Genomic DNA, 24,123 nt, shown 5'->3' on the forward strand with positions numbered 1-24,123 from the left:
CTTCAAAATCATAATTTCATACCCTTCTTTCTTTTGACTTCCCCATACCTCCCCATCCCTGCATCCTTGTTTAATGGTTCTTTAGCAACCCTTAGGTCCATTGTCTTAATTCCCTTTCATAAAGTTTCCTTTAATATTTTTTTGATTACTGCTGCAATTCTTTACCTCTTACCCCCTGACATCTTAACATTCCTCAATTTTACAATTGTTTTTAAGATATATTTTAAGTTTCTTCCAGTCCTCTTCCACTGACTCTTTCCCCTGGTCACGGATTCTGCCCGTCATCTCGGCCAGTCCCATGAAGTCGATCACCTTTGTTTGCCATTCTTCCAGAGTAGGTAGTTCTTGCATCTTCCAATACTTTGCCAGTAGAATTCTTGCTGCTGTAGTGGCGTACATAAAGAAAATCCTATCCTTCTTTGGCACCAATTGGCCAACCATGCCCAAGAGAAAAGCCTCTGGTTTCTTAGGAAAAGTCCACTTAAGGACCTTCTTAATTTCATTATAGATCATTTCCCAGAAAGCTTTAACCTTTGGGCAGGTCCACCAAAGGTGATAAAAGGTGCCTTCAGTCTCATTACATTTCCAGCACTTATTATTAGGCAAATGGTAAATTTTTGCAAGCTTGACTGGGGTCATGTACCACCGATAGATCATTTTCATAATATTTTCTTTTAAAGCATTACATGCAGTAAATTTGATACCGGTGGTCCATAACTGTTCCCAGTCAGCAAACATAATATCATGACCAATATCTTGTGCCCATTTAATCATTGCTGATTTCACCGTTTCATCCTGAGTATTCCATTTCAACAGCAAGTTATACATTTTTGATAAGTTCTTAGTATTGGGTTCCAACAATTCTGTCTCTAGTTTTGACCTCTCTTTCTGAAATCCTATTTTCCTGTCCTGTTTAAATGTCTCATTTATCTGATGATAATGCAACCAATCTCGGACCTTAGGCTTTAGTTTCTCATAACTCTGAAGTTTCACCCTTTCACCATCATATTCTAAAATCTCATGGTATTTTGGCCATTTAGAGTCCATATTAAGCTTTTTTACTTCCCTAGCTTCCATTGGTGACACCCACCTAGGGGTTTTACTTTCCAGCAGATCTTTATATCTAATCCAAACATTATACAATGCTTTCCTTACAATATGATTTTTAAAGCTTTTATACACCTTTACCTTGTCGTACCATAAGTATGCATGCCAACCAAAACTATTGTCGTACCCTTCCAGGTCCAAAATGTCAGTGTTCTCAAGAAGTAGCCAGTGTTTCAACCAGCAGAAAGCTGCCGATTCATAATAAAGTCTTAAGTCCGGCAGGGCAAACCCCCCTCTATCCTTTGCATCAGTTAAAATCTTAAATTTAATTCTGGGCTTTTTGCCCTGCCAGACAAATTTTGATATGTCTTTCTGCCACTTCTTGAAACAATCCATCTTGTCCAAAATCTGCAACGTCTGGAATAAAAACAGCATTCTAGGCAATACATTCATCTTAATAGTAGCAATTCGGCCTAACAAGGAAAGTTTCAACCTTGACCATATTTCCAGATCCTTCTTTACCTCTGACCAACTTTTTTCATAATTGTCCTTAAATAGGTTCACGTTCTTGGATGTTAAGTTTAACCCCAGGTATTTTACCCTTTTTGTTATTTCCAAGCCTGTTTCATTCTGAAAACTCTCTCTTTCTTCCATTGTTAAATTTTTTTCCAGCACTTTCGTTTTTTGTTTGTTCAATTTGAAACCTGCTACTCGACCAAATATTTCAATTAATTCTAATACTCTTTTAGTACTAGTGTCTGGCTGTTGCAAGGTCAATACTAGATCATCTGCGAATGCTCTTAATTTGTAATGTCTAGCTCCGACCTGAACTCCTTTAACCAACTGGTCCTTTCTAATCATGTTTAACAAAACCTCCAGGACTGATATAAAAAGCAAAGGGGATATTGGGCATCCCTGCCGTGTACCTTTTTCTATGGGTATTTCTTCTGTTACCACATTATTTACAATTAACTTGGCCTTTTGTTTGGAATATATTGCACCTGTACCGTTTTCAAAACCTTGACCTACCCCCATCCCTTGGAGATTCTTTTTCATAAAAGTCCAACAGATATTGTCAAAGGCTTTCTCCGCATCCACAAAAATCAGAACTGCCTTCCTATTAATGTCAACATCTAGCAACTCCAAAATGTCTATAATGTTCCTCACATTGTCTGACATATGTCTCCCTGGGAGAAAGCCTGTTTGGTCCTTATGAATCTCCTCTATCAACACTCTTTTCAATCTTTTTGCCAAAATGTCTGCAAAAATTTTGTAATCCACATTAAGTAAGGATATAGGGCGGTAGTTTCTGACCTGGTTCTTCTCAGTTTCTGTTTTCGGTATAAGTGAGATGAAAGCCTCTTTCCACGATTCAGGTGCCTTTTTCCCCTTCAGAATTTCATTGCAAACTTCCTTCAATGGTTGTATCAACCATTCTTTCAGCATTTTGTAGTATTTAGCCGTCAGGCCGTCTGGTCCTGGTGATTTTCCCAATTTCATATTTTGGATGGCACCCTCTATTTCTTGTTCTGTTATTTCCTCATTTAAGATCCTTTTACTTTGTTCTGGAATTTTTGGTAAACCATATTTTCTGATGAATTCTTCTATTTCTTGTTCATTAATTGGCCCTTGTGCATACAATTTCTTAAAAAAACTTTGAAAACAATTGTTTATTTCATTAGGTTTGTGGATAATTTTTCCATCCATTTCTAGACTTGTCACAGTGTTCATTTTCTGCCTTTTTTTCAATTGCCATGACAGAAGTTTCCCACATTTATCCGCTGATTCGAAAGTTCTTTGTCTCATTTGCTTTATCTTCCATTCTATTTGTTGGTTCATGAGCTCCATGTACTGCATCTGATAAAACTTTATTTCTCTCAAAATCTCATGGGACTTTGGTTTGGACCTCAATTTCTTCTCTCCTTCTTTTATTTTTTCTAGGATTTTTTCTTTCCTCTCGTTTTGTTTCTTCCTCTTTATAGAATTCTGTTGAATTAGGAAACCTCGCATCACGGCTTTGCTTGCGTCCCAAATTGTTCTTTTCTCCACATCTGTTTTCCTGTTAATCTCAAAATAGTCTTTTAGTGTTTTAAGGGCCTTCTTGTAAATCTCTTCATCCCTAAAAAGGGTGTCATTCATTCTCCATCTAAAGGATCCAGTTGTTGTTAATTTCATCTCCATCTTCACAGCATTATGGTCGGAGCAAGTTTTTGGGCATATTTCTACTTTTTTTGTTCTTGACGCCAGACTGCTAGAAATCCAAATTTGGTCTATTCTTGTCCATGTCATTTTTGCCTCAGAAAAGAAAGTTCCCTCTCTCTCTAGAGGATTCCTTGTTCTCCAAATATCAATCAAGTCCATAGTTTCAGTCATTTCAAAAAAGATCTTTGGTAGTCTCCCTTCTTTTGAGATCACTTGTCTCTGTGCTTTATCCATGTTTGTTGAGACAACTCCATTCATATCTCCCATCATTACGATTTTATAGTCTATAAAGTCAACTAGTGTCTCATGCAACTTCTTAAAGAATTCTGCCTTCCCTTCATTTGGGGCATATACTCCGACAATCAAAATCTTTTCTCCTTGGATTTGTATTTCAATTGCCAGGTATCTTCCTTGTTCATCTTTAAATATCAATTTTGGGGCCAATTTTTCCTTTGCATAAATCACCACACCTCTTTTTTTCACTTTGTCTGATGAGATAAATTCTTGACCAAGTCTCTTATTTATCAATAATTTCCTGTGTATCCTGGCAATATGGGTTTCTTGCAAACATATTACATCTAATTGTTCTCTCTTCAAGATGTGAAAAACTTGTCGTCTTTTCCGAGGAAGGTTCAAGCCATTACAGTTCCAACTAAGAAGTTGCAGAGACATTTTGTGTTTAAATACCTGTTCCTCCAACTGCTCCAAGCTCCTGTTCTTCCTCCGATGGTGGTGGTAAAAGTCCAAATGATAGATTTGCTATATCAGGTGGTTCTTTCTCCTCTACAGTTCCTTTCTGCAAATCCTCCAGGTATCTCTCCAGAAATTGTTCTTTATCCTGAATTGTTTTTATTTTGATCTTTCTTCCTTTAAAGTTAAAGGACAGTCCTTGTGGGAACTCCCATCTGAATGGTATGGTGTTTTTCTTCAACAGGTCTGCTAAGCTTTTGTAGAAGGTTCTCACCTCTAAAATATACTTGGGAATGTCCTTAAAAATCTGTATTTGACAGTTTTGGATCACCAGTGCCTTTTGATAATGCAAGTTCAATATTTTATCTCTTTCTTCTTTTGATCTCAGTGTAATTAGACAATCCCTTGGTTTCTTGTCCTGTCTCCTGCCCAGCCGAAAGGCTGTTGTTATCTCAAATTCATCATCTTCCGCCCATTCCTCTTTCCAAAAAACTGCAAAGTTCTCTGTAAGGAATTCCACAAGGTTGTCCCCTTCCCCTTCAGGAACCAGTCTTAGTTTTAAATTCTTCTCTTTCCTCTGAAGTTCCAATAAAGAGAGGGCTGCATCATGCTCGTTCACTTTTTTAATAATAGGCCCAAACTTTTCCCTTGTCTCCTCAGCCGTAGTTTTTGCACTTTCTGCAATCTTTCGTGTTTCAGAACTCTCCTGGATTAATCTATTTATAGAATCTGTATTAGACTTTACGCTGGCTGTGTTCACATCTAGTCTTGTTGTCAACTCTGTTAATTTTTTGGAGTTCTCTGTCGACAGCTTTGTCAGTGCTTCCAGAGATTGATTTATTTTAAGAAGTGCCTGTGTCATAGGATCCATAGAAGCTGCTGTTTTTTCCTGTGCAGCTGGTGCAGTTCCTGATATCGAGCCCCTTTTCTTCTGGGATTGTTTTGCTTTAAGCCTTGTTACTATCTCTTCTGTTGGGCCACTCATATCCTCAAGGTCGTTTTCACAGAATTAGTTTCCAAGTGGAAAATCCCACTGCTACTTTTCCCAATGCAACAATTTCACTTGAGACCCTCTAGAGGGAGCATTCAATTGTATCCTAATGGCCAGGAAAAACAAAGGAGCAAGAAAGTATAACAGTAGCCAGTAATTTCCAATGTCCAAACCGTAAACTCTTTGTCTTCTATGTAGCCAACATGCAACAGAGTAAATCTAAAGTCCAGTAACTTTGTTACAAACAAGCCCCCACTTTAAAAAGTTTTAAATGACAGTTCATATCCCGGTGTCTTGTTTAGGCAGCCCGTCCTGGGGGGGTTTGACAGTGGAAGGTCTTATTTTCCCACTAATTTTCCAGCAGGTTAACAACGTCCCAATCCTTTCCCCCCTTCTCCTGCCTGTCCGATGTCAGTTTGACAGCTTAAAAAAAAAGAAAGGTTCCCTTCAAGTGCAGCTTGATTTTTCGTTGCTTTGTTTCTCCTGCAGCTCCGGGGAGGCAGACTTCCTTAATTTATGCCTTTCCCGTTTTCAGCCAAATTTCTTATTTTAGTGTCCCGTCAATTTCCAATCTTACTCACGGGTGTTGTAGTCAATTTGCAGTTCCAGGAAGGAATCGGCGCTCTCCGTTCATGGCGACGCGGCTTCACTCCGCTAGCTGGGTGACGACTCTCAGCACCGCGCTTACCCCGATGCCGCTCAGAAGCCTTTAAAAAGGCTCCTTCACAGTGCCGGGGGGCGCAAAAGGTGCCCACGAATCTCCTTTGTTCACAGGCTCCGCGCCTGTGATTTTAGGGGTCCCCCACTCGCCGTAGCGGGTAAGACCCGAACTAGCGAAGCAGTCCTGCCTCGGAGCTCGAGGCTCAGACCGCCATTAAACACTGGCGCCGACCGGAAGCCGGCACTTGTCATTCTCAATGGCGGCGTGCACGCGAAATTAACTCTTACAAAATATTATGTTATGTATTGTATTGAGCTGCTATGTGGCAGTGGGTTGAGTCAGCAGCACCTTTGACATGACTGATCTCGCACCTTCCTGCTAGCTGCATGCAAGCTGCGTGAGATCAGTCGTGTCAAAGGTGCCGCTGACCCCGAGCAAAACATTGCAAATTGCGTTTGAATTTCATCACTTACAGTTCAAATTCATTTAGAGAAATCGTTTAAAAAAATGTTTATTTTCGCGAATTGTCAGCATTTTCTTTGACTAACTACTTAGTACTTAGGGATCTTCTACACATGCGTTTCAGCACGCAATTTTAGTTTCACATTTCCGCAAAAACGCACCTAGAGCACACACACACTATGAATTCCATGAGCTGCATTTTTTCTTCATTTTACGACGAATGCCAAAGTTAATTTGGGGGCTAAACTAAATTTGGGGGCGCTGGGCGGATCTTTGCACCCTGGCGGCGCATATGCTAAAGCACAAAGCTGATCACCAGCCACACAAGCACTTCTGCTTGCCTGAGGGAAGTGATCTGCCTTCTCCTCCCCCTGGGGGCTCTTCTGGGGGCTGTCTCCTGACCCTCCAGAGCAGATCTGAAGGGGGGCATATGGGGATGAGAGGGGGGGAGCCCCACTGCATGAGTGAAAGTCCTTGTGTGGACTTCCACTGGTGGGACTGGTTAGTTAAATCTGTCCTTACCTAAGGGAGTCCCCCAGTATGTAGAAACCACTCCCTTATATGTTGGGTAGCTTTGTTTTGCTTCCAAATTTGTAGGCACACAAACACCTATTGGAACTTGTGGGGAAAATTGTAGCCTAATGCAGTATGGAAGTGGATTTACCTGATCTGTGCTTTCCCTTGGATAATCATGGAATCCTAGAACTGTAGAGCTGGAAGGGAACACAAGGATCATCTAGTCCAAACCCCCAGCAATGCAGGAATCTTTCACCCAACATGGGGCACAAACTGCTGACCCTGAGATTAAGAGTCTCATGCTATGGCTCTAAGGACAAGTTGGTGACAAGAGATAAATTGTTCTCACTAAAGTCTAATGGGTAACTAGCATTACTTTTACAGATCTTTTTTAACATTTGAACAAAAGAGCTACTTAGCCCCACCCCCCAGCTGTTACAGAGGCAATCTACCATAATTACGATCATAGCTGTTAAATAAACAACAGTCCATTAGCAAGAGAGAAATGGCTGCGTTATTGTAGAGGTCTTAAATGGCCCGGAGTTTTGCACTGAGTCTTGCAAAAGCCCCGTTCTGCAAGGGGTTATGAAATTATAACATCATGCTAATAATTCTAAAATCAAGCCTGGCAGGTGTGGAAGATTGTTCCCATTCCCCACAGCGTATACAGTTAAACACAAGGCTTTAGGTCAAATGCCCTTGACACTGCCGGTGGGGAGTCCTTGAAGGGCAATTTGCCATCTCGGGTGCCTTCTTGCCGCTATGGAATGTAATTTTCTGCTTAAAATTTATTTGTGCATGTTAATTATGCAGCAAGGTTTTGACACATCCAGAGCTGTGAAGTGTGTTCTGGTTCTCAACTCCGAGGAGCCTATCAGATGGCAGGGCTTTTTCCTCTAGCCTGCCTCTTTTGTAGTCTGTATTTTTAACAACCTCATTAGTGAGGATTTCTCCCCTTTGAAGATAATGAGCATTACTGCAGAGCATCTGGACCAAGTGGAGAGTTTGAGTCGCAGACTGCAGCAGCACCATCCGCAGCTCTGGGTGCACATTTTCACTGCTGGTAGATTATTTGACTTGCTCTTCAGTTTTTCCTCTTTCGGAAGGGCTCTTAGGCCAGGCACAAAGGCAGCAGATTAGCTTTCTCCCTGCACAACATCTGCTTGTACATCACTGTGATCTACATCAGTCGTAGAATTGTGTAGCCTGCCTTGCAGCTCTTACAGGAACGGATCTGCAACAACCTTATTAGTGAAGCCTCCCTTCTGCTGCCTTTTACATGAGCTATAGCATCCATAGTAACCGTAACCGTACTGCTTTGTCTGCTCTAGTTTGGCTTCAGACTGTAATAGGTGCTTGTCATTCTCCCTCCTGATAATATACTGGAAGCTTTTACCCCACGCAACCACTTCTGCTTAAATTCTGTGATCTTCCACACTAACATTACATATTAGACATTTCCGCAAAATTCCTTCTGGCTTTTACATTTTGTCGTTAGTATGTTAGCATCATCTCACAAATTCCCTACTAATTACCTGAGTTTATTACGTAACCTAACATCATGCCTGATATCTAACTTGTGGTATATCAGGCCTCGCCTTGGTCAATCCCTTTCTCTGGTAACCTCCTGGTGAGACGACTGCAATATTTTACATGGGGCTATCTCTCAGGAAGTGCAGTTCAGAAACTGCAGTTAAGTTAGAACAATGGCAGGGAACTGGTTCCAGCCCATAAGCCAGATCCTTACCTCCCTCATCTTCCATGGGCCAACTTAGACTGATGGACAGCACCACCCTCCTATCAATCACCCAACATCACAATGATGTCAGGTAATCTGCTTTCCTTGGCCTGCGTGGTTTGAGATCAAATTGCATGGGCAAAGGCACAACACATTTCAGACACTGATCACCAGCTAATTGTCAGTGCTTGTATTGATAGTGATTTTCTGGTTGCCAGTGCTGCAAACCCCTGCCCTCCACCTGACATCCCATATGACATTTGGTGTAGGCCAGGTGGGTGTGGCTTGGCCAAAACAGCCTCATGGGGGAAATTGGGGAGGCGTGCCAAGCCTAATTATGTCTACAGGTTCCCCACCGCTAGTTTAGACCATGGCTGCTAGACAACAAGCTGTGCTAGGAATTAAAATATATATATATTTCACCACTGCTTTGCTGACACCACTGGTGACTGGTGTGGTTCTGGGCCCATTTGAAAATGCCGATCTTGACCTTTAAGGCTTGCCAACAGGAACCTGGAGGAGAGCCTGTCTCCACATGTGCCTGGCCATCGATTCTCACCAGAGGTGCTTCTTCAGATTCCTCCATGGCTATTGGGGAGAAGAGAGGCCTTTCATTGAAGATGCCCTGACATGGCCCATATCCACCCTCTCACCGAGTGGTGAGGCAAGAGCAGGGCATTACAAGCATGAAGTGTTGCAGCTCATCTTCCTCACCCACCGGGCAGAGAAGACAAGTGCCAAGGCCTTGTGGAATGCCCCCTCTCTCCCCAAATTTGGCAAGAGTGGGGGCATTCCACCTCACAGCAAAAGTGGTAATGGCGGCATATTCCTGTTTCGCCTCAGGTGGAGAAAGGGGATGGACTGCCACAGCTTCCTTGATTTCATTCTTCATCAAGATCTCCACAAGTATTTTAAAGAGGGGGACAACAGCATGTCCTCAGTACAGGATTTATTTTGGTGCCCAGGATCACCAGCCACAATGATTATTGGGTTTCTAGCTTGCTGGACTCAATGTCCTGTTTGACATATTTTGTAGGTGGGCCTCTTCTCTGTGGAGAATGTATCGGCTCAACCGACGTCCACTGTCCACTAGCATATGACCCCTTTGGCCAACATAGCCCAAGTGGTTTGCGTGGTACTCACAGGAGAGTGTTTGCCTTCTCTAAATCAGGGGCAGCCAACCTTTCAGCTGAGGTCATTGAGAAGATCTTGGACACAGTAAAGAAGGTGCAGAAGCTTGAGCCTGAAAATCCAAGCCACTCTCTCATAGCTTTGAAGCTTCTCCTTCTCCCAGAAGTTTTGCAGGACCTGAATTCCAACTCAACTGTTTTCATGACAGCACAGTGGCCTATGGCTCTGCTTTGCTGCACAGTGAGTGCATCGTACTGTGTCGTTCTTTGCAGAGCCAGAAGCCGCTCCCCTCCCCTTCTAGTCAGTGCAGCGGAGAAGGACAAGTGTCACTGCACAGCATTCCTGTGAGGCAGGAGTTTGTTTGTTTGGCGGTGGTTTCTGAAGAATAAAAGCACACCATTAATCTGTAAGATATAGTTCCATAACAGCTTGGAGAACGGCTTCAGACCACAAGGGAAATAATGACAGTGTAAAATAATGACCGAGAGTAAACTATTCCAGCTGTTGGTCATGAATGTTCTGGAGAATATCGGGCCTCGGTCGTAACAGCTTGTTTTCAGCAACCTGTACTGCATTAGAGCTAACAGCTTTGGATTTCTTTGCATCATGTCATAAAGGAAATATAAGAAATATCCTCAGGGTTTGCAAGCTCAACAGGTGAAGATATCCATTTCTTTGAAGCTCCATGCATCATCTGTTGAGTTTCTGCCTGCCACATCCCTGAAAGACCCAAGAGTTTGACAAGGAAAGGTGGCAGATAGATAGATAGGTAAAGGTAAAGGGACCCCTGACCATTAGGTCCAGTCGTGACCGACACTGGGGTTGCGGCGCTCATCTCCCTTTATTGGCCGAGGGAGCCGGCGTACAGCTTCCGGGTCATGTGGCCAGCATGACTAAGCTGCTTCTGGCGAACCAGAGCAGCGCACGGAAACGCCGTTTACCTTCCCACCGGAGCGGTGCCTATTTATCTACTTGCACTTTGACGTGCTTTCGAACTGCTAGGTTGGCAGAGATAGATAGCTAGATGATAGATGATAGATAGATAGATAGATAGATAGATAGATAGATGATAGATAGATAGATAGATAGATAGATAGATAGATAGATAGATATACATTTGTTGCAACCTGCCTTGGGCATTTTTGGTCAAAAAGCAGAAAAAATATTTCAAATAACTAAAGAGACATGTTAAGTAATTTAGATTTCGTGCAATTCCTTGTTTTGGAATATATAGCTCTGTGCTATGTGCATAAATGCTGGAGTATTGATTAATAATAATAATAATAATAATAATAATAATAATAATAATAATAAACAACCTACTACTTTATATTTACAGGAAAATTATTCCTAGGGTTTCCATATTTTTATAGTCCTTTTTACAGGAGCTTGATCAACAGATTCTACTTTAGTAGGTGATAATGGCCCACCTGCTGATGCCTTCATATATATATGCTGTTAATGCAAAAGAGTAGACCAGACATCATCTTCTGAGAGTTGGCAATTCTAGTCCTTCCTTTCTGTTCAGACTCCTTAGATATGCTCCTAAGATATTGCCTTAGAGAGGAGGGTTCCCCCTCCCCTTTTCTTTGATCATATCCCCTAGGTACTCTGTAAATGCACACATACTGTTACTTTCTTATAAAGGTAAAGGTAAAGGTACCCCTGCCCGTACGGGCCAGTCTTGACAGACTCTGGGGTTGTGCGCCCATCTCACTTAAGAGGCCAGGGGCCAGCGCTGTCCGGAGACACTTCCGGGTCACGTGGCCAGCGTGACATCGCTGCTCTGGCCAGAGCCAGAGCCAGAGCCGCACACGGAAACGCCGTTTACCTTCCCGCTGGTAAGCGGTCCCTATTTATCTACTTGCACCCGGAGGTGCTTTCGAACTGCTAGGTTGGCAGGCGCTGGGACCGAGCAGCGGGAGCGCACCCCGCCGCAGGGATTCGAACCGCCGACCTTTCGATCGGCAAGCCCTAGGCGCTGAGGCTTTAACCCACAGCGCCACCTGCGTCCCTTACTTTCTTATACTGAGTTGCATATATATATATATATATATATATATATATATATATGCATGCATTGCATATGGTCTGGGGAGGGGGTGTTAATTTATGAGTCTGCTTAATAGACCGGATGCAACATTTCAGTTTCCATGGGGGTGGAGTGAGCAAGAACATGCTGATAGAGAAATAAGATTATCAGATTAATGTTCAAAGGCCTCTTCCTGGATGTATTGCAAAAAAGTAGCGTATTTTGAGAGTGCTTGATGTGGTTTTTTCGTAGTAATCGGATAGATATGTGGTACTGAATATAGGCGAGGCAGGCTGCCCCTCCACAGCCTAAATTGCAATAGTTCCATAGTAAAAATTCAAAATGATTTCGGAATTGGCATTCCAAGTTGGTCATCCTTGAGCAAGCTCTCATATTAAGAGGCAGGTTTCTATTAGCTTTTTTCTTGTTGCAAAGTACGGTCTTTGAGCAATATCCTGCAAACGTGATGGACATTTGTACCAATTATGCATGCAGAGAGCTTGGGAGGCTGTCAATAGGATGCCTTATGCATACATTTGTTATGGCTGCATGTGCAGTCATGGTTAGAAGTGCTCCTGCGTGTGTGACAATCAATGCCATGCCTCTTCCACATGCCAGGAAAGAAGGATTTTACAAACCAAAACAAGATGCTGACAATCTAGAGAGGCTTGTTATTTTGCTGTCTCCAATTATAAAGAGTCTGTAGCTTGAAACTAATGGGAAGAGTGGCTCATTGAGTACAACACATAATAGACCCTGCTTTATTTTTCTACTGTGGTAGCTTGGTGTGATTTAGCCTAGTTCCTTATAAAGGGCTAACCATGCAGTCAGTCATATGTAGGTCAGAACATATAGTGGGAAACATGTATCAGATTTTTGTATGAAGCTGCTACCTAATTCACCATCATCTTATCTTCCCACTTGCAATCCAACTCCCACTGAGGCCAGTGGCAAATGCCTATTGATTTGATCGAGATTAAACCCCAGGGTTTTAGCTATTGCAGCTCCAGAGAAAATGTGTCCAAAATGCCATCCATGTATTTATGAGTTCACATCTGTCTGCAAGAAGCTGCAAGAAGCTCACAATGAAAGTCCCCATTAAATGCCCTATTCATCTCAGCGAGGGGTTAATTTCAATGGTCCAGGAAGATGATTTAGGCCATTTCAACACCACAGGACATCACACTACTTGTATTCTGTGGCTCAGACTTAAGGTGCCCACCGAACATGTGTCTCTCTGTGTCATTTATTCTTTGTGCGCTCCAACATCCAGCAGACGTAATGCAAAGATTTTCACTTCATACGAAACGCTTTAAATCCATAGTAAAGAAACATCAGTGTAGCATTGATGTGTCATAAATGATTAGCTCAGACAAGGCAAATAAGGTCAACAGTGTTAACCGCTGTTAACCTAATGCCTTAGAAATGGGTTGCAATATTAAGGATATGCTTTCAACAGCAAATGTTTTAATCCTTGGTGGCTAGTGCGACTGGTGGAGTGGGACGCAGGGAGCCCGGAAGTAGGTGGAGCCAGCCAGAGTCAATGGCAGGCAGAACCAGCTAATTCTAGTTTTGCTCCTATTCGCCTTCCTTCTGAGTTTTTACAAGGGGAAACACATAGACTGAAGAAAAGGAAGCTGACAGGGAGTTCTCTGGGCTGGATGTAAGCAAGAAGGCAGGCAGGCAGGTGAGGGCTGGCTGAGGGCAGGCTGAAGCTGGTGGGGCAGCATCCCAATTGCCCTAATGGACCAACCTTCACTAGTTTAAATATTAGACCATCAGTATGTCCCTCTACTGGTGCAGATACATCTGGGTGTGGTACAGAGCATATTATTTACTCTGAATTTGAGCTCTGATTTTTAGAGAACAATTTGCTCGTCCTCATATTTACACCAAAAGGTTAGGAAGTGTGTATGCATTGCCTGCTGAAGGTTCAGATGCCAGCTTATGCAATGCCATCTGGGTACCTGTACCTTGTAGTTCTTCCATTCTCTTCCTCATCTCATTAAACCAGATATACTGACAGACTATGATCAATTTTGTTCTAAACACCAAACCATGGTTTGCATTGACTACAGTTTAGAATTTGAACCACAGTTTGAGAATCATATAGAACGCAAACCATGCTTTAATTTAGAGCTTATTGTGCATTTTCATTTTCCATCCTCTCTGGACTCAGCTTCTTAAATGCATGTTGCTCATTTCCTTCACATGGTGAAGCAGCATCTGAAGGCAGAAGGATATCTATAGCTATGGCATGTCAAGTCAGATCTCATGCCAAACCACTGGCAGCAGAAACCATAGTTTGAAAACCCACTTCAAGCAGTGGTTTCTGTTTTTTGGTTGACTGCAAATGCTTGTTTTGTCAGTTCAGACCACAAACTAAACCATAGTTAAACTTCCTTAACCATGGTTTGGTCTGATTTCTAAATTGAATTTTCGGGGTAAAGGTAAAGGTACCCCTGCCCGTACGGGCCAGTCTTGACAGACTCTAGGGTTGTGCGCTCATCTCACTCTAGAGGCCAGGAGCCAGCGCTGTCCGCAGACACTTCCGGGTCACGTGGCCAGCGTGACGAAGCTGCTCTGGCGAACCGGCACCAGAGCAGCACATGGAAACACCGTTTACCTTCCCGCTAGAAAGCGGTACCTATTTATCTACTTGCACTTAATTGTGCTTTCGAACTGCTAGGTGGGCAGGAGCTGGGACCGAAAGACAGGAGCTCACCCCGCCGCGAGGATTTGAATCGCCGACCATGCGATCGGCAAGCCCTAGGCGCTGAGGTTTTACCCACAGTGCCACCCACGCTGTGGTTTGGTCTGATTTTCAGGGTAGAGTTGCTCAAATTAGGATCTGGGAAACATGAGGTTTATGAACTGCCTCCTCTTTCAAATGTCAACAGGAGAGTCTTATGGGCCATTATGTTTAAATTATCACATTTTCCTCTACAGAGCAGGTAGAGTATTCTTCATTGCCACTGCTGCTTCATAACTATGCCATTTCTCCTGTTGCTGCTTATGTGTTGCTCATCAAGTTGTTTCCTTCCTTCCTTCCTTCCTCTCTTTCCCTTCAGGTGGCTAACCTACTGCGACTATTCCAGATCCCCCAGATCAGCTATGCCTCCACCAGTGCCAAGCTCAGCGACAAGACTCGCTACGATTACTTCGCTCGCACTGTCCCACCAGACTTCTACCAGGCGAAGGCTATGTCCGAGATCCTGCGTTTCTTCAACTGGACCTACGTCTCCACGGTGGCCTCAGAAGGCGACTATGGAGAAACAGGCATCGAAGCCTTTGAGCAACAAGCCCGGGCTCGCAACATCTGCATCGCCACCTCTGAGAAAGTGGGCCGTTCCATGAACAAGAAGACCTTTGACGGGGTGATCAAGGCCCTGCTGCAGAAGCCCAGCGCAAGGGTGGTGGTGCTATTCACCCGGAGCGAAGATGCACGAGAGCTTTTGGCAGCCGCTCAGAGGATCAACGTGTCCTTCACGTGGGTGGCCAGTGATGGCTGGGGTGCTCTTGAGAGTGTGGTGGCTGGCAGTGAGCCAATAGCTGAGGGAGCTATCACCATTGAATTGGCTTCCTATCCAGTGCAGGAATTCGCAGTGTACTTCCGGAACCTTGACCCCTACAACAACAGCCGAAACCCTTGGTTCCGGGAGTTCTGGGAACACAAGTTCCAGTGTAGCTTCCACAGCCAGAACTGTAGCCGCTTCTCCCTGAAGACAGGCAAGTTTGAGCAGGAATCCAAGATCATGTTTGTAATCAATGCGGTCTACGCAATGGCGCACGCCCTGCACAACATGTACCAAGCGCTGTGCCCCAACGCCACCAAGCTCTGCGACCCCATGAAGCCTGTGAATGGCAAGAGGTTCTACAAGGAATTCATGCTGAATGTGACATTTGATGGTAAGCCGAGGTTGTGCTTTGGGGTGTGGGAAAATAAAGGCTTGCGGTGTGATGGGAGAAGAAGGGTGCAGCTTCGGCCTAAGGTGGTCAGTGAGGCCTCGTGGCTAATTCTCATATTATATGGGGGAAATATGTGCTTTTCTGTATGGGCACATGCAGCACAATGGGAGGGAGGAGATGTGGGGTTGCTCCGTTTGGCCAGCCAAAATGCTTGCCCTGGCAGAATGCTCACTTTAGCTTGATATCAAATTCCTTCTAAGGTTGCTGGCTCTGGGTCTGCATGCAACTCTGATCTGCTGTTGAGAAGGGAACAAAACTTAGCCTGAAAGTTGCCTTTCTCCATTTCTGCTCCATCTCTTGACCAACAAGCACTCACTGTGGTGAGAAGCCTTATAGCACACAACCTGATAATGAGGAGGAGGAAGAAATGGGGAAAGTCCTCACAACATTGCATCTTCCCTAGACACGGTGTTAATCATCTAACTAGCCCTTTCTTGCCTGTTTTCTCTCTCTAAAGAGCAGCCCTGAAGAGCCCTAATCTAGACTGAGATTGCAAGGTTGGTGGAGGGAGGCTTTAACACTGTGGCTCCTTTGAGGCCCTTGTCTAGATCAGGGGGTTTGTGGCTGCTGTTTAATAAAGGAAAAACAAGCACATGAAGCCAGTCATGTGACTACAGTGGTACCTTGGTTTACAAACGTAATCCGTTCCGGAAGTCCGTTCTTAAACCAAAGCATTCTTAAACCAAGGCATGCTTTCCCATAGCAGCAGGGGACTCAATTTACAAATGGAACACGCTCAACAGGAAGCAGAACATGTTCTGCGTCCAAAGCAAAGTTCACAAACCAAAACACCTACTTCCAGGTTTGCAGTGTTCTTAATCCAAGTTGTTCATAAACTAAGCTGTTCTTAAACCAATGTACCACTGTACTGTCATGTCTAGATTGGTCCTTCGGGCTATTCCACCCACAGGTTTGCTGAGCCTATACAAACAAATACAGTAGGGGCAACAGACACACGTCTCTAACATTACAATGCCTGGGAACATGAAATTATGGGTTGAAATAACAAAAATGAAAAGAAAAACAGCAGAACAGAAGATGTGAGCACATTTAGCATGCTCAAACACATGATTATGGCACTTGCAACTGAAACTGTAAGGTCAAAAGAGACAAAGCACCCTGTTAGGCTTTGGTTCATTTCTAACATGTTGTCCTGAATATCCATTTTGATATTTGTAATTAAAAATAACCAAAAATGGGTTTCTATACATTGCATTCTAATGAAACAGGATTTTCTGCACAAATGTGTTTTTTTCCTCTTCTTACTGAAACATTTTTCTGTCAATCCCATTAGTCAGAAGTAGATTTATTTCAAAGTATGATAACACTTTGTAGTTAATCCTCTGTAGACATTCCCTGGAAAGGAGAGTGACAGGTACGTGTGGAGCTTGATTCAATTATATGTGGACATTTGATTTTCTAATCATTTAGCTTTTCCATCATTTAAATGAGTTTTTGCTCTTCTGCTTCGCAGCTCCCTTTCGACCATCATTAGACACCAAAAGCACAGTTCGGTTTGACCACTGTGGGGATGGGATTGGCCGCTACAATATATTCAACTACCACAGAGCCAACGGGAGGTATCGCTATCAGAAAGTGGGCTTTTGGGCAGAAGGACTCATCCTGAACACAAGCCTCATCCCCTGGGTGAAGACCTCCATCCCTGTTTCCCAGTGCAGCGATCCCTGCAAGAAGAATGAAATGAAGAGCATGCAGCCAGGAGACATGTGCTGTTGGATATGCATTCCGTGCCAGCCTTACGAATATCTGCTGGATGAGTTCACTTGCAGCGATTGTGGACTTGGCTACTGGCCCAACGCGATGCTGAATGCATGCTATGAGCTACCCCAAGAGTACATTCGCTGGAAGGACGTCTGGGCTATTGGACCAGTCACCATTTCCTGCCTCGGTTTCATCTCCACCCTGTTTGTTTTTGGCGTTTTCGTGAAGAACAACGACACTCCCATCGTCAAGGCCTCCGGACGCGAACTGTGCTACATCCTGCTCACCGGGGTTCTGATGTGCTACAGCATGACGTTCATCTTCATCGCCAAGCCTTCTACGGCGGTCTGCACCTTGCGGCGGCTGGGGCTGGGGACCTCCTTCGCCGTCTGCTACTCGGCCCTCTTGACCAAGACCAACCGCATCGCTCGGATCTTCAGCGGGGTGAAGGAGGGCGTGCAGCGCCCAAGGTTCATCAGCCCCACCTCCCAAGTGGTCATCTGCATGGCTCTGATTTCTTGCCAGCTCATTATCGTCGTCATCTGGCTCCTGGTGGAGACTCCCGGCACTCGGAAGGAGACGGAGCCCGACAAAAGGTACATTGTCACACTCAAGTGCAACAACCAAGACTCCAGTATGCTCATTTCACTCACCTACAATGTGCTCTTGATAGTCTTGTGTACAGTCTATGCCTTCAAGACCAGGAAATGCCCTGAGAATTTCAACGAGGCCAAGTTCATTGGGTTCACCATGTATACCACGTGCATCATATGGCTGGCCTTCCTGCCCATCTTCTACGTCACCTCTAGCGATTACAGGGTAAGTCATCTCCTGCTGCGAATGAGGGCGGAAAGTAGCCTGTGGCAGGCACCTTCCTATCACCTATCCTTATTCTGTTGGATGGGGAGAAAATAAGGGGGGGGGGGGTGGAGCAGATTCACGCCGGCTGCATCCACACTGCAGTTTGTTCCATTTTCATGACATTTTGCTAAGTACTCATTTCCACATTGCATTTGAGCTTTCACGTGACATGAAAGCCACTTCCAGAACTATAGTGGACTATTTGGCTTCCTGTCAGCTTGCCTTTTCAGTCTCCGCACTATTAGCAGAAGCATACCTGGGGATTGGCGAAGCCGCCCTTCGCCAGGGACACAAGCCCAGGGAGAGTGCAAAAAATCAGAATGCTTCTGTTGTCACAGTGAGATCGAACACGGAAAAAGCTTCCCGTCCTTCTTGCACCGTAGCACGAAAGTGTGCAGATTTTTTCGCCCTTGCCCCTTGCCTCGCTCTCACTCTGGACGCTTTGAGTACTTGGGTGGTGTAAAATGTAGCCATTTCGAAAGTGACTATTGAAGTAGTGTTTTTTTTTTCTTCTTCTTCTGGGGGGAGCTAATACAGCTCATTGCCAAGAGTGCAAGGGACCCTAGGGACTCTCTATTAGGCTATTGCACTACACTTCAAATATTAGCTGAACGGATGGCGCTGTGGGTTAAACCACAGAGCCTAGGGCTTGCTGATCAGAAGGTTGGCAGTTCGAATCCCCGCAACGGGGTGAGCTCCCGTTGCTCGGTCCCTGCTCCTGCCAACCTAGCAGTTCGAAAGCACATCAAAGTGCAAGTAGATAAATAGGTACCGCTCCGGCAGGAAGGTAAATGGAGTTTCTGTGTGCTGCTCTGGTTCGCCAGAAGCGGCTTAGTCATGCTGGCCACATGACCCGGAAGCTGTATGCCGGCTCCCTTGGCCAATAAAACGAGATGAGCGCCGCAACCCCAGAGTCAGCCACGACTGGACCTAATGGTCAGGGGTCCCTTTACCTTTACCTTTACTACATACATCCCACTTCCAACAAAATATTTCTGGAAGCTTTGGCTTATCTGCCTGTCTTTCCATTCCTGGAACCATACTTTATGTCAACTTTATGTCAAGTTATTCCAATCAAAATCATATACCAGCCCAGTTGCTCTTTTCGTCTCTTCTTCTATCCTGTCAGGTTTTTCTGGAGCAACTAGGCAAAATGCTGTTGTCAAATTGTTGCAGTCCAGCATTTCTCTGTTGTTTTCATGTGAAGGTGAGGGGTGAGGATTAGGTTGGATTTGTTGCATTAAAAAAATTAAAATTAAGTGAAGTATCAGCCTGTTTGGGATGGGTAGGCAAAGCACACTTGAAATTTTTCAGCCCTCCTGTGCCGTTGTTTAAAAAAACACAAAAAAACATATTTGCAGGTATAGCTTGTTTTGCTGCTATCCCAGCTGAAGGATTCATAGTGAATCAGTTTTAAAACCTCCCTTGCAGGAACAGAAACTGGTACTGGGGCATTTTAAAGATTTATTGAAGGGGTGATTTACAGCCTATTTGTTATTAATTCCACAAGTTGGATCAAAGTCAGCACAAATATTACAGCTTGGCAGACAGAACAACCCTCCCCCTCTCCTCTCCCCTCCCCCACTGTTTTGGGAGTTCTTCTCCCCTGAGCCAATTTCAGGACAGGTACGCGGGGAGGAAGTCCCACTGCACAAAAGGAATTCCTTGCACAATGACTTGCTGGGTGAATCTCAGCCCCAGAACCCTCCAAAGCAGAATTTTGTGGGGCAACAGGGAGGAGAAGGAAACTGTGAAAACAGCTGCCCCTCCTTCATCTGGTGGGAAAGTCCCTTGGACAGATCTGGAGCCAAAACAGAAACAAAACCTTGAAGGAAGATATTTTGATAGTGCACAACAAATGAGCATTTTTTCATTTCTTAGGTTGTAGACTGATGAGCTGGAAAGCACTTTAGAGAGAATCAGTTCACATAATAATTCTTCAGTGTGGGATAGCTGCCATTTTCAGTGATCTGGTTGTGTTGAATTTCTGAGTATTCCATTTCATATCCTGATCCCAGCTCACCATATCTCTGGAAAAAAAACTTGATCAGAAAAGATTGGAGGCAATTGGAATCTGGACACACGTTGGAGAATTGCCAGAGATTTGGCCAATGCACTTAGAGGTGACTTGTGTTGAAAAGAACTGAATGTTTGTAAGCATGCTACTGTCGTAATGAAGACACAGCAATTCAGCTATTTTGTGGGACTGTGGGGCCCATTCCACTCCCACAAATGTGCAGTTGCTTAAAGAAAACTCAAAGATTGTGTCAAAAACAGCAAGTTGCATAATTTTTCAAGAATCGTAGAAGAATGTGCATTGCTAGCAATGAACATCAATGATTATCTGCAACTGGGTAATTAGGGACAAGGAAATAATTACTTTCTGGACCTTAAGGTAATTTTTAAAATGAGTACAATATTTCCAACTCTCCATTCCTACTGCATCAGTCTCTCTGGGCCCTGCCTTTGGTGTTTGTTTCGCTAGAGAAACAGCAGCCCCCAGTGGCCATCAATGTGCTATGCAGACCATACAGAGGTTCGTTTTCAATATCTGTGCGTTCCAAAGCAGAAAACAGTTTTAATTGTTAATAGTGCAATAATCTTTAATAAATATAATATGGTTCTGTGTGGGTTTTTTTTTAATCTTCTGGATATGAAAGCTAAGCAATCTCTGTTGTGGTCTTGGGGGACATTATCCTTCATAAAATAGGGATTGTGGTGTTTGATCTACTTGTTGGGCAGGGAGTTAGGTTAACGCTTCCTTGCAGCTTCCCCCAACTGGTTTTATGTTAGGGCAATTTCACTGGAAAAGATGAGTTATCTGGGGGGGGAAAGGTGCAGGAATTTGTTGTGACAGTCACTCCTTTGGACTATTGCCAAAGTCATGCGTCTTGCTAGTCTGCTTGACTGGTGAGTATTGGGAACACTAGATTAATACGCCCAACATTCAAACAAACCTCCATCATGAAGCCCCTTCAAAGGTGTTGGCAGTTTAACCCAGGGATGGGCAGGCAGGCTTCTGGGATCTACTTTATTCTTTTCCTGCAGCTTCAAGGTTCACCAGCTGGAGCTGCATGCAAAACAGAGGTGCATGGTGGTGGAATTAAGATAATTAATTCTGATCATTAAGGAACAGAGTGCTCTGAGCACATGGCTCAGACCATGAATTTGTTTCCACTTTCAGTATCAGAACTGAGCTAACCCACAGATCCACCACTAGCTTGAAATGTACCTATTGCCCACTTCTGGTTTAACCCATCCTGTGGCAACATCCCAATTTAGGCTGGGTTCCATCTTCTGTAGAGGTGGGTCACTGATAGGGATAGATACTAAAATTTGGTACTGGTAGCAGGCACCTGTTCCATAAGGTCTTCGGTTAAATGCACTTGGCATTTCTGAGAAGCTTGCAGACTCTTCAGGGAGCTTGTTAATATGATGCTGTGAGAAACTTTGGAATGATGCCTGTAAGAAACTTGGCCCAAAAGGCACCTTATTAGAGCTTTCTGATTTCTGTAAAGAGTACCTGTGTGCTATTAATGGGTGCTGAATAGCACAGCTCCATTGAAGCCACCCGGAAGCAGGGACCTTGCCTGCATGAAATGTGGGGACTTGAGTTTGTAATTTGATTAGACTAATGGAAAAATCCTGCTATGCAGCTACCTTCTGAAGTGCTGAGTGACAGGGTCCTCTGTGCCCTCAGCTCCCAGAATTACTTTAGAAACTAGTACAAAACTATAAAAGCTTTTATAAAACATTGCTGCTGTCCTCCATCTCCCCACACATCTCTCCCCAACTGCTTGTTAGAGCCCAGCATAGCACCCAAGCATGCTCAGGGCTGGTGCAAGACATTTTGCTGCCTGAGGCAGAGCAGCAAATGCCCCCTCCCCATCAAAGCCAATGTGAAGAAAGCCCAAGGCTGGCAAGTTCCTGTGGTACCCGAGGCAGAACATCCCTGAGGCAAAAGTCCCTCCTCCCAATCCATGGCAGTAAGAATGCAACAATAAATTAAATAACCATCTTCTGTGCTTTCATGACACCTCAAATCTGCCTAAGGTTGCATCTCACTCAGCCTAATGGTAGCACTGGCCCAGTAAAAGCTTGGATGTGTACTCTAAGACTGCCATTAGCTGTCCCCCTCTCTGCTGTGCTGGGCATTTGACCATCTCTAAATAATGTAGGACCCGTGTTTCATCAACACTTTGTACATTATGTATGTTGTTCCAATATCCATCCCAAACTCTGAAACTAGACTAACTCAAGGAGAAGTTTCTAAACACAAAGGTGTTTAATATGACAAGGCAGCATTTAAAAAAAAAAAAAACATTCACAATACGTTCATCCCAGCTTTTATCCAAGGAACTCAACATGGCATGCATGGTTCTCATCCTCCCCATTTTATCCTCACAACAACCCTGTGAGGTAGACTCATTTGGGAGAAAGGCATGGATCATTCAGTGCATATAATTGCAAGTCAAAAGGCAAATTGGGGTGGAAGGGTAAAAGACTTCTGTATTCCACTTTTAATTTGTATACCGCCTTTCTATATTTCTATGCACAAGGCAGTTTACAACAGCAGCAGCAGCAACAAAAACATACACCTTATAATAATCTGATCCAATACAAAGCATCATAATAAAACATAACTTTAAAATAATCATCTTATATCAAATAAAGTAATATTCAGTAATCTATTATAATATAATAGTACACAATGCAATTAACTCTCAAGACAGCAGTAAATAATAATAATTAAACAGAAATTCACTCTTAACAATTGCAATAAATAATGACTAAGCTATGATCAATAAAAATAGCTTCAAGTCACAATTAGATGAGGGGATCCAGTCATGTAATAGTGAAACCAAGGATGTATCACATATTAATCAACAAATAAACTCACAGGAGAAATTAGGTGTGCAACAACTGTTTGCAAGGTTTGAGCCTGAACTTGAATGTTGTACATTTGCAGCCCAGGAAGCTTGTTGTAAAGTTTTAACCCTACTAGTCCAGCAAACTGCTAAGACCTAGTAGTGGCAAGAGACCCACTGTCTTGATATTGCATTGCTGGGTCTCCACTTCCTGAGGTTGAGGTGGTGACAGAGGAAAACAGCATTTCTCTCATCTTCCCAGGTGGGGTCAGACTAAAGGACTTCCCACAGGCAGGAAATTAGAATGAAAATTTCACTAAGCCTGCCAAATACCTGGTCTCAGAAGGCTCCAAAGCAAGAGGAAATGTTTCATCAGAGTTTTGCTAGAGGGTCAGATCAATGACATGTCAAGCCCACTTTCATAGAAACTTGTAAGAGTGGTTTCATAGCAACTGTACAATTAAAACTACCCCTGGACTTGTGGAGGGATTAAGGGCTGCTTCATACTTTACATCTTGTATTAAGTTACCAGATAGTCTAATGCAAAAAAGCATTTGCTTTGCACAAGCTGGGAATGGCAAATGTCCATTTAAATTATTACGGTGTTGTTTTCCTAAACCAGAATTAACTATTTTTTAGAAAAGTAGTAATATTTATTAATTTGTAAAGCTAACATGTGCTGTGCTCTGGGGAGCTATCACTAAAAAGTATACTTCTGCTCCTTTGCCAGATAATTGAGCCAGTCTCAGCTAAGTCATTATTATTATTATTATTATTATTATTATTATTACCCCGCCCATCAGGGTTGCCCCAGTCACTCTATCAATTATGTATACTCAGCAAATCTTAAAGAAACAACGTACTTACACCGCAGCTACTTTCCTGGGGGAAATAGGGGGTACACAGAATATGGGGTGTGACGCTTTCTCCGTTGGCACATCCATTTGTTTGGTTAGGGAGATTGTTCCTTTGTCTACACTGTTCTCATTGTGGGAAATTGCAGTCAAGCATAACTATGCATGAGTGCTAGTTAGTGCATGAAGGGGTTAAGATCACAGAGTTAGATTCATAGACTCAGCTAGGATAGGCCCCCATTCCTCCAACTAGGGAGGAAGTGAAGTCTTCTCTTTCTGTTTCCTCTCTCTTATTGTCATGTAACCTACGAGAAAGGACATTTTAAGCTTTGCTCCAAGCTTAGAGCACATGTTTGAAACAATCTGTCCGTATTTTTCT

At 43.6% G+C, this 24,123-nt stretch overlaps 1 protein-coding gene across 1 annotated transcript in view; it reads left to right on the top strand.

The window, feature by feature from the left end:
* Positions 1-24,123, top strand: part of GRM2 (glutamate metabotropic receptor 2) — a 94,958-nt gene that overhangs the window by 64,504 nt on the left and 6,331 nt on the right. The window contains exons 3-4 of the mRNA XM_079968038.1: positions 14,542-15,379; positions 16,914-17,980. Of these exons, the coding sequence (XP_079824164.1) occupies positions 14,542-15,379; positions 16,914-17,980 (1,905 nt within the window). The remainder of the gene's footprint in view (positions 1-14,541; positions 15,380-16,913; positions 17,981-24,123) is intronic.

The sequence above is a fragment of the Podarcis cretensis genome, assembly GCF_951804945.1.
Source record: "Podarcis cretensis genome assembly, chromosome: 2".
Lineage (NCBI taxonomy): Eukaryota > Metazoa > Chordata > Lepidosauria > Squamata > Lacertidae > Podarcis > Podarcis cretensis.